This window comes from Mus caroli, unplaced genomic scaffold, assembly GCF_978045245.1.
Source record: "Mus caroli unplaced genomic scaffold, Mus_caroli_1 scaffold_13, whole genome shotgun sequence".
Classification (NCBI taxonomy): domain Eukaryota; kingdom Metazoa; phylum Chordata; class Mammalia; order Rodentia; family Muridae; genus Mus; species Mus caroli.
In genome coordinates, this window is record NW_028227268.1 from 73,097,145 (window position 1) to 73,113,586 (window position 16,442).

Below are 16,442 nucleotides of genomic sequence, written 5' to 3' on the forward strand. Positions count from 1 at the left end.
CAGGGTTTTTCTGTGTAGCCCTGGATATCCTGGCACCCACTCTGTAGATCTGGCTGGACTCGAACTCAGAGCTCATCTGCCTCTGCCTCCCCAGTGCTGGAATTAAAGATGAACACTACCACTGCCTGGTTTCCATTTCCTTTTTTTTTTTTTTTTTTTTGAGACAGGGTGTTTCGGTGTTTCACTGAATCTGGAGTTCATCATTTTGGCTAAACTGTCTGGCCAGTGGGCTCCTGGGACCTGACCGTCTCTTTTCCTCTGGTGCTGGTGTGCACAGATATGTGCTGCTATGCCTGGCTTTTTACATGGGTGCTGATGTGAACTCAGGTCCTCGTGCTTGGCCAGCAAATACTTTATACACGGATCCATCTCCAAACCGCAGACTTCCCTGAGTAAACTTTCTTGAGTTGCTCCATGATGTAAGATAATTTCTAGAGGATTTAGAAGAAGTCATTTTCACCACATATGTTATTTCACTCTGAACCTTATCCACAGAGCTTTTTCTAACAGCATGTGGCTCTGGGCAAGACCACAGGCTCTTTGTTCTGCGCATCGAAGTGGGAACCCTCATTTCAAATTATTAGAATGCTTTTGAAGTGCTGTGGGCTGAACTCAGGACTTTGAACATTGTAGGTAAGTCATTTACCACTGAGATCCATACCCCAGCCCCAAGGGACTGGAGGGAGAAAGGGTTTTTTTGTTTGTTTGTTTGTTTTTTTGAGATATGGTCTTGCTATGTATGTAGCCCAGGCTGGCCTTGGACTGTTGATCCTTGTGCCTAACCAACCGAGTGTTAGGGTCACAGGCCCACAACCCCATCTGGCTTAGAGATTCAGTTCTTGTCCAAGTATTATTTATAATAACTCAGAGCGTGTTGCAAAGCTTGTCACAAAAGCCTCTACTTCCTGTCTCCCGGCTTTCTCCCTTATCTCTACTCCACAGAGGCCTTCTGCAGTTACAGGAGCGCCTCTCCTGCCAGCCTACTCTTTACTGAGGCTTCTCCTGGTGCCCTGTTGTTTCCCTTGCCCCACCCCCAGCTCCTCTCTTGCTGCCAGCCCACTCTCTCTCCAAGGCTTCATTTTCTTGTGTTGGAGTGTTGAGCCTTCTCATTGGCTTGGTGGCACGTACCTTGCTGTAGGAACATAATGCTGGTGGAGCTTAGGGGACTCCTGAGCCATGCTGGTGGGGTATGGCTAGCCACAGCCACCGTTGGGGGTCATGGGAATTTCTTCTTATCAGGGCCCAAAGCACCCTTAGTGCAGCTGTGGAGGCTGGGCCCCATGACAGCCGAGTTTAGATTCTTATTTAGGAATGCTGGTCTGGTTCCAATCTTTTCTCTCTCAAACAGCTCTGCAGCAAAAGTCTGTGAGCCTAGTGGCCAGATGACTCACTCACTAGAGGTGGCAGCCACAGACAGCAAACATTTGTAATTTTGGTGGCATCTCTCCACTGTGGTTTGGCTACTGTGTTACCACCCAGAGCTCCGTGGGTTAGAGGCTTGGTACCTGGATGTTGGCACTGCAGAGTGTAAAGCTACCTTTTTGTTTTGTGTTTTGTTGTTTTTCAAGACGGGGGTTTCTCTGTGTAGCCCTGGCTGTCCTGGAACTTGCTCTGTAGATCAGGCTGGCCTCGAACTCACAGAGATCTGCCTACTTCTGCCTCCTGAGTGCCTGGGTTAAAGGTGTGTGCCACCCCCCACCCCCCAGCAAGGCCATGAGCTTTAAGAGGAACATCCTAATTCGGTCTCTGTGGGAGTCAAGGGTACGACTCTCTCTGTGAGGCCTCTTGGTGATTTTGGGGAGGAACTCTCTCGGGCACTGTGTAGAGTTGGCAATCCTTTACTCTCGGAATCCTCCATCATTGCAACCTGCCCCGCATGTCACAGCAAGACACTTCCCAGAGCTGAGTCAATTCAGGTGCCGTGTCCCTGGCCTTCTGGACCTGTGACCCAACCAGACCTCCTCATTGAGTTAGCTTCTTCAAGTATTTTGTCAAATGGTTAAGCAGTGACTGACACCCTGTCAAAGCCACATCTTTGGAATGTGTCAATGTACACTATAAACAGTGACACTTGGGCAGAGTTCACGGAAGGCTAGATGCAGACAAGTCAGCGGGTGCAACAAAGGCCCAAGGGCTGATGCATGCCCCAACTCCAGGGGACCTGGGCAGGGGGTGGGGGAGGAGTTGCAGGAGGCAGAGAAGACCATCTTGGCCGCATGCTGGCAGAACCCTTTCAGAATTCTAAGGATTCCCCACAGGCCCCTGAAGTTGTCTGTGTGGTCAGGAGACAGGGACAGAAACAGGGTCTCATTTGAGCTCCATAACTGGTCACTGGCTAGCTAGCGAGCTCCAGGGAGCTGTGCGTTTCTGCCCACCCAACACCAGGTCTACAGATTTGCTCCAACACCTGGCTTTTACACAGGTGCTGGGGACCCAACCTCAAGTCCTCATGTTGGTACTTCATCGAGAGAGAGCCATCTTCCAGCTTCACCTCCTGTTCCGAAAGTATATTACTACATTCCCGGGGACAATCTGGGAACCCCGCACCCTGCTCTGTTGAAGTTCATCTTGGGCCTAAGGATCAGACATATGGAGACGCATGTGCAGGACGGGCGTACAAACATGTGTTTACTCCGACTCTAAAGTTTACAAGGGAGCTAGGCAGCAGGTCGTAATATACACATTGCCGACTCCATGACTCTGGCTTGTTTCAGTGACTTGTTTCACAGCTGTCGCCAGAGGGCTATCCTGATACCAGCAGGATGCAGAAGGAGATGGTGACTGCAGAAACAAGTCCTCTGGGAAGGACAGGACTGGGGCCCCTCAGCAGAATGCCAGGGGCTAGCATGGGCTCTGGGCTGGTGCAGGGACACCTCATATTGCACCACGATGCCTGCTGCAGTTACAGAGGCTCTCAAGCCACCTGGTGACAGACAGTGGTGTTACTCTCCATAGCACACGGCACTCAACAAGATCACGTGATTGCAGTCACCCAGCCTTCCGGGTAGTGCTGTGTCCCTGTCCAGAATGGACAGATTGACTATGTGACCCACTTGGTCATAAAGGCAATGTTTGCCCAAGGCATGTCACCCATGCTTTTGGAGGCCCTGCCAAGTCAGCCAGGGCTGAGGTCCCAAGAAAGGTTTCCTGAGCCCACATGGCCTTTGTGGCAGGTACCAGGCCACAGCATCTGGTTTGCAAAGTAATGAGGCTTTGCGTCAACCTCCACCTGTTGGGCTGTCTGTGACAGGGTTGGGACTGCCTGTGTCAGCTCCGTTGTTTTCTCTTCCTCTGTGTCAGGGCTTCTCATGTCTTCCCCAGAATAGAAGATCTGCAGATTTAAACACATAGGAGAGTAAGGTGAGACCCTCCCTGTGGCCAAGATGCTTCACCAGAGGCCACCTTCTCAGCATGAGAGAGGTGGCAAATGCTTTCAGCTTAGCTCTCTAAGCTCACTGCTTGCTTTGGGCTTCCATCTGGCTGTGTTAGCATGCTGAACAAACAGGAGGTAGTGTGTGCAGTGTGTGTGCAGTGTGTGTGTGTGTGTGCAGTGTGTGTGTGCATGTGTATGCAGTGTGTGTGTGTGTGTGTGCTGGTGTGTGTGCAGTGTGTGTGCAGTGTGTGTGTGTGTGTGCAGTGTGTGTGTGCATGTGTATGCAGTGTGTGTGTGTGTGCTGGTGTGTGTGCAGTGTGTGTGTGCATGTGTGTGCAATGTGTGTGCGTGCATGCCCGTGTATGTGCTTGTGTGTGTGTGTAGTGTGCCTGTGTGTGTGCATGTGTGTGTAGTGTGCCTGTGTATGTGTGTGTGTATGCATGTGCATATCTGTTATTTTTGGCATAAAAATACAGACTAGAGCCAGGCAATGGTGATACATGCCTTTTAATCCCAGTACTCAGAAGGCAAAGGCAGGTGAATCTTGGCCAACCTGGTCCACAGAGTGAGTTCCACAATGGCCAGGGCCACATAGGGAAACCCTGTCTTGAAAAACCAAAACCAACCAACCAAATAAACAAAGTCAGTCAGTCAGTCAGTCAGTCAGTCAGTCTGGGCCCTGGGATATGCATCCTGACCATCCCACAGAGATGCAACCAGGCACTAGGGGTCATCGGCTCAATCTCCTTCCAATACTTGGGTTCTGCCCTGATCCCTCTGGTCCCCGGCCTGTTCCTCTTCCCTCCTCACAGGGAGGAGCCTAACAAGCCAATACCTTCCAAGCCCCTCACCTCCTCCCGGCCTCAAGCAGCCCAGTTGTCCCCCTCCAGCCATCTTGCACGCCCCTTCCTGGATCACAGACCCACCTTAGAGATTTCCACCTCTCCTTTTCTGTCTGGCTCTCTGGGCTCTCACTTTCATAGGAAGCCAAATACAGACCTGAACCAAAACGAAAATGAAATTATGCACTGACGGTGGGTGACCACAACTCCTTCTTTACCCAGAACTTGACCTTTCGTTTGTGAATTAAACGTCTCATTTGGAGGTCACGATCCACAGGCCATTTTAAAAAATAACACGCAGAGATCCCATGGCTCCTGTACCCAGTTTCCCCCAGCAGTGCCCATGTGCAAAACACGTCCTTCACTCACGATGGTTTAATGTTCAGGTTTTCTCCTCATGATGCTGTAAAGTGACACATTTAGAAGATAACACAGTCTGAAATTTGAATTTGGAGTTTTCCCTTGGTTAGCATAAGAAGTGCACTCCTCTCTGTGGGCTGCAGCCACTTTCTATCAGCCATGGGACTCCAATATATACAGTGTATCATATTTAATAAACAACATGGGCTATTCCATATGTAGTGATATAATGTGTTATGTTAGACCAGGCATGGTGGCTCAACTTTAATCCCAGCACTTGGGAGACAGGGGCAGTCGGATCTCTGTGAGTTCAAGGCCAACCTGGTCTACAGAGAAAGTTGCATGGCATTTGGGGGTACATAGTGAGACCCTGTCTCAAACAAAACAAAACAAAGCTCAAAAAGGAAAAGCTGCCTTTGTGTTAGATGACTGTGCTCTACTGGACCGTGAACATTCTAAGCACATGAGCAGCAGGCTGGACCAAGCTGTGACAATCTGTAGGCTAGGGTACTAGAGCTGTGTTTTTGACTAATGGTATTTCCAACGTAGGATGGGTTTACAGGGATGCAATTCCATCATGAATTGAAGTACCCTGGTACAGTTCATAATTAAGACAATGACATGGGCGGAGTTTAGGCACAGGACATTTCCATAAGGACCAGAGCATCCATGGCAAAAGTGCCTGTTTAGAGTCACAGCCACTTCCTTCATTGCCCCATGGTTTTCCTTTACCCTCCTCACCCCTATACTCCCCTCCCTCTTTTCTTTCTGTGATGTTGGGGATTGAACCCAGGGCAACATTTTACCATCACGCTACATCCCAGCTGCTCTCCCTTTTCTTCTGACAATCACTAATCTGTTCCCCATTCTTTCTTGTTTGTTTGTTTGTTTGTTGTTTGTTTTTCAAGACAGGGTTTCTCTGTGTAGCCCTGGCTGTCCTAGAACTCACTCTGTAGACCAGGCTGGCTTCAAACTCAGAAATCTGCCTGCCTTTGCCTACCTTTGCTGGGATTAAAGGCGTGCGCCACTATGCCTGGCCTCCATTTCTTTCTTTAGTAATTTGAAGAAAATTATAGTCATATATATATATATATATATATATATATATACACACACACACACACACATATATATATATACATATACATGTATATGTATATGTATATGTATATGTATATGTATATGTATATGTATGGATAGACTGGAGACTCATCCGTAGGTGGCATGTAGGGGCATATCACAGTTCATTTAACCATTCACCCACTGACAGACACTGGGGTTGTTTTCAGTTTGAGGTGGTTACAAAGGAAACTTACGGATACTTGACTGTTGTTTGTTTGTGTCTCAGTGAGCATGGATATCATTTATCTAAAATAAGTCAATGCCCAGGAGTGCAATTTCTTGGTTATATAATGTTAATGGTTCTTAGTTTTATAAGAAGCTCTTGGTCCATTGGGCACTCTGACTATAATCCCAACACTGGGGGACCCGAGTGTGAGTTTGGAGTTAGTCCAGGCTATGTAAGTTCTAGGCTAACCTGAGCTACATAGTGAGGTTCTACTTCAACAAACAAAAGAAAACAATTATCTAGGCAACCACAAAGAGCGAAGCAAGCAAACCCCAAACCAAGACCTCTTTGTCATCACAGAAGCTTCCTGGGTTATGGTCCAATAAAGCCCTGCAAAGTGAAACTGTTGCAGCTAAGTCAGTGTGTTTTACAAGCTAGACCTGGTGTTCCAAGCCTGTAATTTCAGCTGCTTTGGGGGCTGATGGAGAAGGACCACAAGGTCAGGTTTGCTTGGGCTACAAAATGAGTTCAAAGTCATCCTGGGCAACTTAGTGAGACCCTGCTTCGAATTCAAAAATAAAGAAGAGGGCTGGGGATATAGCTCAGTGTTACAACACTTGCCCAGTGGGGCATGAGGCCGTGGGTTCCACAGTTTCCAGAAATCAATGTCTCGTGCCAGTGCAGATCACACCCACCACACATGCACCATCTGTGGAAAACCCGTACCCAAGCCGGCACTCAGGTCTCCTCGTGTGAACCCTAGTGCTCACCCCCGCTAAGTTTTTATTAATGAGGAAACCAGAGGGCGTTGGTGCTGAAGCGGAGCTATGCCCTACTCTACTTCTCTCCCATATTGTTTAGGACTCTGACACTGTGGAAAGACAACCATCCTCTCTTATTCTTGTAACACAGCATGCTCATGGCAGATGGACAGGCTGCTCATGTTTAGAATGGCCAACAATAATCAAACCATGTTCAGGGACGAATTGAACTCAGGGGTCCTTGAGGTGCTAGCTAGCCTGCAAGCTGTTGAGTTGGTCTTGTACTCCTTAGGAGTGTGCAACTGGGTGCTTCTCAGATAAGGGAATATATACCTTCTCTATTCCACGCTGGGCCCAGCAAGTATGTGTGAGATGTACTCCAGCCCTGGTGTCCCTGCATAGTGACTAAGAGACCATGGGACAGTCCTATTGCCTGGGTGTCGAGGCCATGGGCCCACCTTACCGTCTTCGCTGAAGATGGGGGCAGTGTACAGGTAATGGGTAATACTCGGATCTTGCTCGAAAGGACATTCCACTTGTTTCCAAGTTATGAATTCTCCAACCTGCTTGGCCAGTTCCAGAAATTTCTGTCAGGTTTACAGAGACACAAAAAGGAGCAAAGTGAGCAAGATTCCTTGGGTCATCGCTCTTCTTGCAGATCTGAGAAGGAACATGGGACCATAGGTGGTAGCAGAACCTAGGAAGGATGCTGAGTGTGCTGTGAGAATCTTGCCAATTATCCCTTTTAGAATCTGGGACACCTGTCACACCTCAGGCTCCCAGCATCCTCATCAAGGGGTGGCAGCCATTGGCCCACAGCTTTTTGAGACAGTGTCTCACCACGTAGCCAGGGCTGGCCTGGAAGTACCTGTGTACATCACGTTAGCTTCGAACTCACAGAGATCCTCATGCCTCTGACTCCAAAATGCTTGAACAAAAGGTGTGTGCCGCCATACCTGGCTGCCCCCAGCCTTTGTCTAAATGTAGCAAGAATGCACATAGCTTTATTTGAATTTATTTTTGTGTTTTTCTTTGGGAAAAAGTGACACAGGCTGGTTGACTTATAGGGTGATGTAAATGCAGTTCAGTAAATCTATTTAGATAAAATTGCCCGGTGTGGTGGCGCACGCCTTTAATCCCAGCACTTGGGAGGCAGTAGCAGGCGGATTTCTGAGTTCAAGGCCAGCCTGGTCTACAAAGTGAGTTCCAGGATAGCCAGGGCTACACAGAGAAACCCTGTCTCAAAAAACCAAAAAAAAAAAAAAAATTAACTAGTTTAAAAAGATTTGCATTATTTTTAATTATGTGTATACATGTGGGTATGTGAACATGAGTGCAGATGCCCACAGAGGCCAGCAGAGGGTGCTGTAACCCCTGGAGCTGGAGTTGCAGGCAGTTGTGAGCCTCCTGACATGATGTTGGGAACTGAACTGGGGGACTGTGGAAGAGCAGTGTTCTCAAGTGCTGCTCCATCTATGAAGCCCAAGTAAATTCTTTTTAAAGATCTGTGACATTCTATTGTACACATATGTGTAGGCATATGCATGCACTGGCGCACAGGTGGAGGTCAGAGGACAACTTGCAGGAATCAGTTCTATCTTTCTACCCTGTATATCTTAGGGATGGAACTCAGGCCCACAGGCTTGCCAGCAAGCACCTTCATCCACCGAGCCATCTCAACAGCCCTAAGTAAATTTTAAGTGTATTTTCAAATCATTTTTTGTTGTTGCTGTTATTTTGAGACAGGGTTTCTCTGCATAGTCCTGGCTGTCCTGGAACTCGCTCTGTAGACCAGGCTGGCCTCAAATTCACAGAAATCTGCCTGGCTTCTGAGTGCTGGGATTAAAGGCGTGCACCACTGCTGTACAGCTTAGAATCATCTTTTAATATGCACAAGCAATTGGTTCTAGGCTCCCTTTATCCCACCCAAGATACCCCAAACCACAGAGCCTCTTGTCCCTTTTTAAAATGTGTATTTATTTCCATGTCACAGAGATAGCTTCTCTTGCATGCTTTAAACCATCTCCAGGTTCCTCCTGACACCTACTATGATGTAATGCTATGCAAATGGAGTCTGTGTTCATTGTTCTGGGAACAGTGACAAGCAAACCAGTCTGTGTGTCTTCAGTACAGATGTAAATAAGAAATATTTTCCATCCACCGATGCAGAACCCATGGAAACAGAGGGCTGACGACATATGTGTTTAAAATTTAAAAGTCTGCTAACTTTCAAAAGGACTTTAAACACATAGCAGCCAGCTACGTTTGACTGTGAAATGCCCTCAGCAGGCTTCTTCTCCAACTGGTGACACTGCTGGAAGGTTATGAAACCTCTGGGAGGTGGAGAGTTGCTGAGGAAGTATGTCACTGGGGGTGACCTTGGAGGGTTGACAGCCTGGTCCCCCTTGCTGTTTGGATGGCGCTTCTTGAGCACAGATACGTTGTGTGTGTGTGTCAGCCAGCTTCCTGTTCTGCTCTCTGTGATGGACTCTCAACCCTTTGGAACCGTAAGCCAAAACAAACCCTTTCTCCTTTGTTTCTGTCAGCGTATTTTATCACAGAGACAGCAAAGAAGGTAGGACAAAGTCCAAAGCCATGTCTGGGCTGGAGAGCCTGCCCTGTTTCATCCCCTCAACCAGCCCTAGTAGGCAGGTCTAGTCCCTACCACATGCTCCCTCCGCATGTGGTCACATGAGTGGCTCACAGTCTCCCACAGCTCTGACTCTAAGGTCACACAGTTGGAACAACAAGAGGAAATGATGAGTCTTCACTGTCAGGGTCACCAACAGAAAAAAACCCATCTCAGGTCCCTGGGCTCATCTATGTGGCCCCTCGGTAAGACCCTGGGACCACATGCTGGCCTAGACAGTCCTCTGGATCTGCCAACTTTGGGACAACCAGGCTTGTGTGTCACCTGGAATCTGTGCAGATAGCAGGTATAGGCCAAAGAACCCAGACTTGAGTTGTGGTCCTCATCAGCTGGGGACACTCACAGAGTTCTTGACAGCCTCCAGGACCTCTGTGTAGCCACAGCTGTGGCCCCATTTACAGAAGTAGGGGAATGGGCTTCCTATAGAGCAGTGGTCTCAGCCTTCCTAACACTGCGACCCTTTAATACAGTTCCTCATGCTGTGGGGCCCCAAACGTCAAATTATTTTCATTGCTATTTCATAACTGTAATTTTGCTCCTGTTAGGAATCATCATGCAAATATCAGTTTCCTGGTGGTCTAAAGGAGACTCCTGAGAAAGGATTGTTCAATCCCCAAAGGGGCTGTGACACATAGGTTGAGAACCACTGCTATAGAGCAAATACTAGGTCCAGGATTTATGCTTGTTAGAGTAGAAGGCTAAGTGGGCACCAGGAGGGGGCCGAGCCTTCTGTAAGACAAGAGCCTCTCTCCCCCCAAAGATTGAAAGGTCCCACTGAACTTCATGTCCTGCTGTTTGCTGGACTCTGTCTGCAGAGCCCATCCACCATATTAGTATGTGGGTGGGCTCTTCTGAAGTGTCCAGGAACTCGGGTTCTCGGAGTGAGTGACCAATGCCTTGTCTGCTGTGGGAACCCCAGCAGATGGGGGGTCTCTCTGCTTAGGAGGTCATAGGAACTTCCTGAAGGACATCTAATGAGACTGGGAGCTGAGAGAAACTCGTTGCTTCTGCCCTCTGTGGTTTCTGCTTCACACCTCCATCCTGCAGCTTGGGGACACTCCTTTTTGGGAACTGTCCTGGTTTTCTCATGTACTTTTGTGTGGTCTCTGAAGCATCTCACCAGCTGCCATTATAGATCTTCAGGGTTGGATTTCTCTTCAAGGACCAAAATGGCTCAGCTCCCTGTGCTGAGAACAGTGCCCGGTATGGAGTGTTTGTTGGCCTGAGCCTTGGTCTCTCCCTCTGGCTGATGCTAGGGGACCTGGATGACCCCAGTCTGAAATGGCTGTAAACTGCTGCACCCTGCCTCTCCTGCAGCCCCCACGAATCTAGCTATCCATTGGCTAGCTGTCCCATGCTGGCAACTTTTGTCTATTCGTGTGTGTGTGTGTGTGTGTGTGTGTGTGTGTGTGTTACTACAGGTGCACTCGGGGAAGTAGAGGCCAGAGGTCAACTTCAGGTACTGTCTATTATGCTTTTTAAGATGGGGTCTCTCAGCCGGGCGGTGGTGGCACACGCCTTTAATCCCAGCACTCGGGAGGCAGAGGCAGGTGGATTTCTGAGTTCAAGGCCAGCCTGGTCTACAAAGTGAGTTCCAGGACTGCCATGGCTACACAGAGAAACCCTGTCTCAAACAAACAAACAAACAAAACAAAACAAAACAAAACAACAACAAAAGATGGCGTCTCTCGGCTGGGCATGGAGGCACACACCTTTAATCCAAGCACTTGGGAGGTAGAGGCAGGTGGATCTCTGAGTTCCTGGACAGCCAGGGCTACACAGAGAAACCCTGTCTGAAAAATCAAAACAAAACAAAGCAAACAAGCAAGCAAACAAACAAACAAAAGACAGAGTCTCTCACTGGCCTAGAACTAATGAATTAAGCTAGGCTGATTGTCCATAGACACCCAGAAATCCATGTCTCTCCTCCTCCCAGGACTGGGATTATAAACGGGTTCCAACAAACCCAGCATTTCTTCCCATGGTTCTGGGGGCAGGACTTGGGTCCTCCTGCTTGCCTCACTTCATGCTGCGGCATCTCTTTAGCTGCCTCCCTTGTTTATGCTGGGGAACATTTAGCAGCTGTCTCACTTACTGGTACCATTGAAAGCTGGTGGACCCACCTCAAAGTTGACATGCCCATTGGGAAGGCGGTTGGCACAGCCCTCATTGAGGAAGTAAATGTCCTTGATGAGCAGGCTAAAGAAGGGGATGACGATCTAGAAGGGAGAAGGTGCAGATCATTGTAAAGGAACAGCCCTGAGTAGCACAGAGCTAGAGCAGGACTCAGAGTACAGGCACATGAAGTGTCACCCTGCCCCATGGTCACCCAGCCTTAGTGAGGATGGGAGAAAACCCCTGCAGAAATCCTCTGTTGCAAGCGACTTCTCCAATCAGAGGTGTCAGCCGGGCTTCTATACAGTCCACCCTAGAGTCTGACTCGTAAGCTGGGAGCCAGTACCCGTGAGGCTAAAACACAGCACCACTTGTGTCCTGGGCTCAGCAAAGCAGCCGATGCAGTATAATAAGGCCAAGGTATTCAAAGCTGTGCAGCATGGGGCTTGATACCTGGCTCTGCTACGGCCCCACAGTGCAACAGAACAGTGAAGAATTCTCACGGGGACCCAGTCTTCCAATCTGGCAGATGGCGATGCTGAAGCCCAACAGAGTTAAGTGGAAGGCTGGGAATCATGGAGCCCACCTGTTCTAGATGCTCAGTGGAGAGAAGTTACTGCCCTTGCTGTCTGGCTTTCTACTGTCCTGGCTGCAGCAGGCTTACTAGGGCAGGGACTGGGCCAGGTGATTTGGCCTCTCAGATTCCTGATTGCTACAGTTTGGATCATGTGTTTTCTAAAGGCCCCTATGACTATAACTTGCTAGCCAGGGAGGTATTCGTGGGAGGCCGTGGAAACATCAGGAGATGGAGTTTAGTGAGCAAGAGATCTTTAGTCACTGGGGACGTGCCTTTGAATTCTGAGGGTGGTTTTTTTCCTCCTCTTTTTGGCTCCCCTACCATCAAGTGAGCAATTTCATTTTATCATGTGTCTTAACCATAAAAGGCCCACAGCAACAAAGTCCACCAATCAAGTACCGAAACCTCTGGGGCTTGCAGGCAAAAGTCGAACCTTTCTGCTTTATAACTTGGTTGTGTCAGGTATTTGGTTACAGTGACAGAAAGCTGAAGAGTATATTGATACGGCCCACCTGAAGGCTGAAACTTCTAAGCTTCGAAGGCTCTTTCTTACCTTCTCCCTGCTGCTGTGAGCAGTGAGTGAACGGTGGGCTGCCCCACGCAGGGCTGTCCTATAGTTGCAGAAGTTCCCTGTTGGGTCCATCTGGTGCTGGAAGGAGACAGGGAGACATTGGGGTAGCTATATTCAGGGACCAGATGGCCACAACCCTTGGGCCGGCAACCCTGTTTACCTCCAGAATGAAGAATTTGGCTGTTTTCACTTTGGCCCAAGTCTTCTTCAGCCTGGAGACAGGGCTCATGTTCATGCCAGCTGGAAGAAGGTAAATAGAGCCGGGCGGGCTCCTTCAGCCTGGGTAGCCCCATAGGAAGAGTGGCCTTGGTGTGCCCTGAAGGTGGCTGAAGGGTAGCTGAGAGGGCAGGGTACTGGTGTACACTGTACTGAGGTGGACTTGGGTGCACGGTAACTCTGACTGACCCACCTACACGGGCCCACCATACATAGCACCAATACTTATTTTGGTCCCATCCTCTCTGTCTGTGGGTGCACACTCCCAGACTCTTCAAATGCGCCGCCCCTTGGAGGTTGACCTTGCTTCAGATGGAGCACCTCCATCATCAGCCTCTGGAGCTGGCCACCTAGCCCACAGCCACTCACTGCAGAGAAGACCCTAGACGTGCACCCCCTCCCGCCAGCCGTGTCCACTTTCACCTCTCTAGCGGTCCTCACACAGGGTATTCGAGGCCTGGGCAAGTTCACTCACAGATAATGGCCATGAGGGAGTTGAAGTTGCCGATGTTGAAGCACTCGCGGGCCACATCGATGAAGAACTCAATCACCTGCGCTCTCTGCTTCTTCTTGGCTGGCTGCGGAAAGGACAACCGAGCTTCAGTGGGCATGTGTTCCTCCCTCTTCAAACACCCCAATCAACCAGCCTGGCTCTCCTGTTCTTCTCAGAACCCATTCCACAGCTGAGAAGCCCAAGGCCCAGGGTCTTGGGACCCTTTGTAGCAGATGCAGCATACAGTGATGGGAATGTGGGAACAGGCTCAGGCCAGTACAATTCTGGCGCATCTTTCTTGTCTAGCCACACCGTTGTCTCTCTAGCCACCAGGAAGTGACACTGTAGGTGCACCACCACAGCCCCTCCCCACAAGGAGTCCTCTCTGCTGCAGAAAGCTGCCCACCTGAGGCTCAATTCTGCCCTTCAAATAGCAACACTAACCGATGACAGTGACGGAGCCGGGTGATGTTTAGAGAAAAGTCGACCGCGTCAGTCCGTTATGAACATCACGGGTCAGTTTCTCCCTTAGCACAAACCTCACTGCCCTGCTCACCTCTCAGCTGCTGAGCCCTAATGAGCATTGACCCTTGACCCCAGGCTCTGGCTCAGCACCTGCATCCTGTGAGCCTAACTAGCCAGTCTGTCACAGTGTGCAACCGGACAGTGGTTCTCAAGCTGTGGGTCGTGACCCACTGGGGTCAAATATCATATCCTGCATCTCAGATATTTATATCATGATTCATCACAGTAGCGAAATTATAATTGTGAGGTAGCAAAAAAATAATTTTATGGTTGGGGGGGTTACCACAACAGGAGCTGTATTAATGGATCAGCATTAGGAAGGCTGAGAAGCATGGCCTGAAGATGAAGATGTATGTCCAGAGGGCAGTGCCTTTGGTTTAAAGGGAGGGTAGATGACAGGCAGGGTTTGGCCAGGCACCTCACCTCAATGACAATGTGTCTAACACTAGGGTGACAGAGCTTCCTGCGACAGAAGCAGCCACTAGTCTGGACTTGTTTTGGAATTCAGCTTTTTAAAAATCTTGACCCATCATCTTTTTATATTCAGAAAATAACAGATGAAATGTGCACCAGTGATTGATGGTTTGGGGAAAATTGTGTGTATCCTTCAGAACACTGAATAAACAAAAATAGGCAAAACAAGGTCAATAGACACAGTGGAACCTGTAGAGATCACCTGCTGTCCCCTGCAAGTATCATTCACTAACTACGCAAACAACAGCATGGCTTTAGATTACACTGAAAACACAAATTTTAGAAAGTAATTGGGGCCTGGTATTAAATAAAGAAAAGATTTAGGAATAGATTTATTTCCAATCTCATCGTTGGCCTGGACTTTTAACATGCAATTTCTCAGTTCTTAAAGGTTAGACCCTTTTTATCTCCAAGCACCAAGTAAGGTACACACCCCAGCTGCCTGAGGCAGACAGGCCCAGACTGAGGCACACAGTAGCCAGCCCTCTGTCCCCAGCAAATAGACAGACTTTCACTTGGCTGGTGGATCCACCCTGAGATCCATCTACAGGGGACAATCACTTGAGGGAAGAGGTGAACCTGGTCTGGTACAATGGTCCAGCCAAGCCCCTGGGCTTGGGAAGGTTGGGATTCGATACATCCCCAGGTAGCCTCTGGCTGGCAGGCAGGGCCAAGCTGGCTTTACTCACCATGCAGATTTCCGTTGCTACCAGGTAGCATAGTCTGTTGAACCACTTCACGTAGGCCTCAACGTTGTTCGTCTTGTCACTGAAGCGGGGCTAGGAAAGACATGCAGGCTGAGTCTCCTTGCTGATAACTTTTTAGAGCATAGAAACAGGTCATAGTCACTATAAAGAACCCGGACAATGGAATAATCTCGAAGTCAACCAGAAACACAATGATCTGATGTGAAACCTCCTGGTCTTCTTCCTGGAGTCTGGAGGTCCTGGGCTTATCCCCAGAATCACAGTGGCAGGAGAAGGCAAAGAGGAGGGTTTGGTATAGAGCCCTGCAGTAGACTGCACACTCATGATGCGGGGGGAGGTCCTTGGGTCCATCCACAGCATCAGATGATGTACAAGTACATCAATTAATGAAGCTGTACTTCAATATTATGAGTATATACACAGAACCAATATTACCCATAGATTCTGTATTTACAAATTTGTGTACTACTTTCCCCCCCTCCAATAGCTTGTATTGCTTTTCCGTTCAATGGTGTGCAGGCACAGCAAACCAAAATATCTGAGCCATTTGCATGAGTATTTCCAGCTAAGACCGAACTAAATACAGCCACTGTGTCTTGTTTCTGCTCATATTGTGTGCAAGGATCCTTCCCCCTGCCTCTGTTTAGTATCTCTTCTCTTTCCTTTTTATGTTTTCTTTGGGGAACGGTTTCCATGTTTTGAAAGGATTCCAAGAATAATACTGGAGTGATATATTTTATTTCTAAAGCACTCAAAGGCTATGGTGTCTCCTACAGAGAAAACGTGTACTAGATAGCTCTCATTTATCTACGACTTCTACAGACATGGATAGCCAAATAGAGAGAGATGGATAGATAGACAAGTGCATGGACAAACAGATAGATCCAGAAACAGACAAGTAGGTAGATAGATTAGATACATACACAGATAAATATTTTCTTTATGTCGCCCTGGGGATTAAACTCCTGCTAGGCAAGCATTCTACTTCTGAGCTCCATCTCAGACCCAGGCATGAGTTGGCCTGGCCATTTCTCTCTTTTCTTTACCTTTTTTCCATCTACCTCTTCTACTCATTGACAAAATTATCCTGGTAGTTTTAACATACACATTTCTTTACCTTAAGTTTAATCATTTAAACAATGGTCCATGTATTTACAATACATAGAATGTTCAGCCAGTGTGTGTGTGTGTGTGTGTGTGTTACTGTGCATTACTAAGTCCAGTGTTAGTCAGTAATGCACATTAGACTGGTGTCTTTTACACATGTGCACACAACCATGGCTAGGTGTTGATTGCTTGTAGAAAATATTGAGAAAAGAACCTGATGCTGCATTTCCCCCCAGGAGCAATGGCTTAGGATTTGCTAATTTGACATTCGTGTTGGTGTTCTAGAACATAATTAATGGGAATAACAAAATCAACTCTATGCATGCATGTATGTATGTATGTTTGTATGTGTATCTATATGTATAGATTTCCATTTGAATCTT

General features: G+C 48.2%; 1 protein-coding gene across 1 annotated transcript in view; it reads right to left on the reverse strand.

Moving 5' to 3' along the window:
• Positions 1-2,493: 2,493 nt before the first annotated feature.
• The window catches only part of Rasgef1c (RasGEF domain family member 1C), an 80,648-nt gene continuing 66,699 nt past the window's right edge, over positions 2,494-16,442 (reverse strand). The window contains exons 7-14 of the mRNA XM_021177347.3: positions 14,935-15,024; positions 13,229-13,331; positions 12,698-12,777; positions 12,520-12,615; positions 11,398-11,493; positions 7,088-7,211; positions 4,300-4,372; positions 2,494-3,331 (exon numbers count right to left, since the gene is read on the reverse strand). Coding sequence (XP_021033006.1) covers positions 3,307-3,331; positions 4,300-4,372; positions 7,088-7,211; positions 11,398-11,493; positions 12,520-12,615; positions 12,698-12,777; positions 13,229-13,331; positions 14,935-15,024 — 687 coding nt within the window. The 3' untranslated portion in view covers positions 2,494-3,306. The remainder of the gene's footprint in view (positions 3,332-4,299; positions 4,373-7,087; positions 7,212-11,397; positions 11,494-12,519; positions 12,616-12,697; positions 12,778-13,228; positions 13,332-14,934; positions 15,025-16,442) is intronic.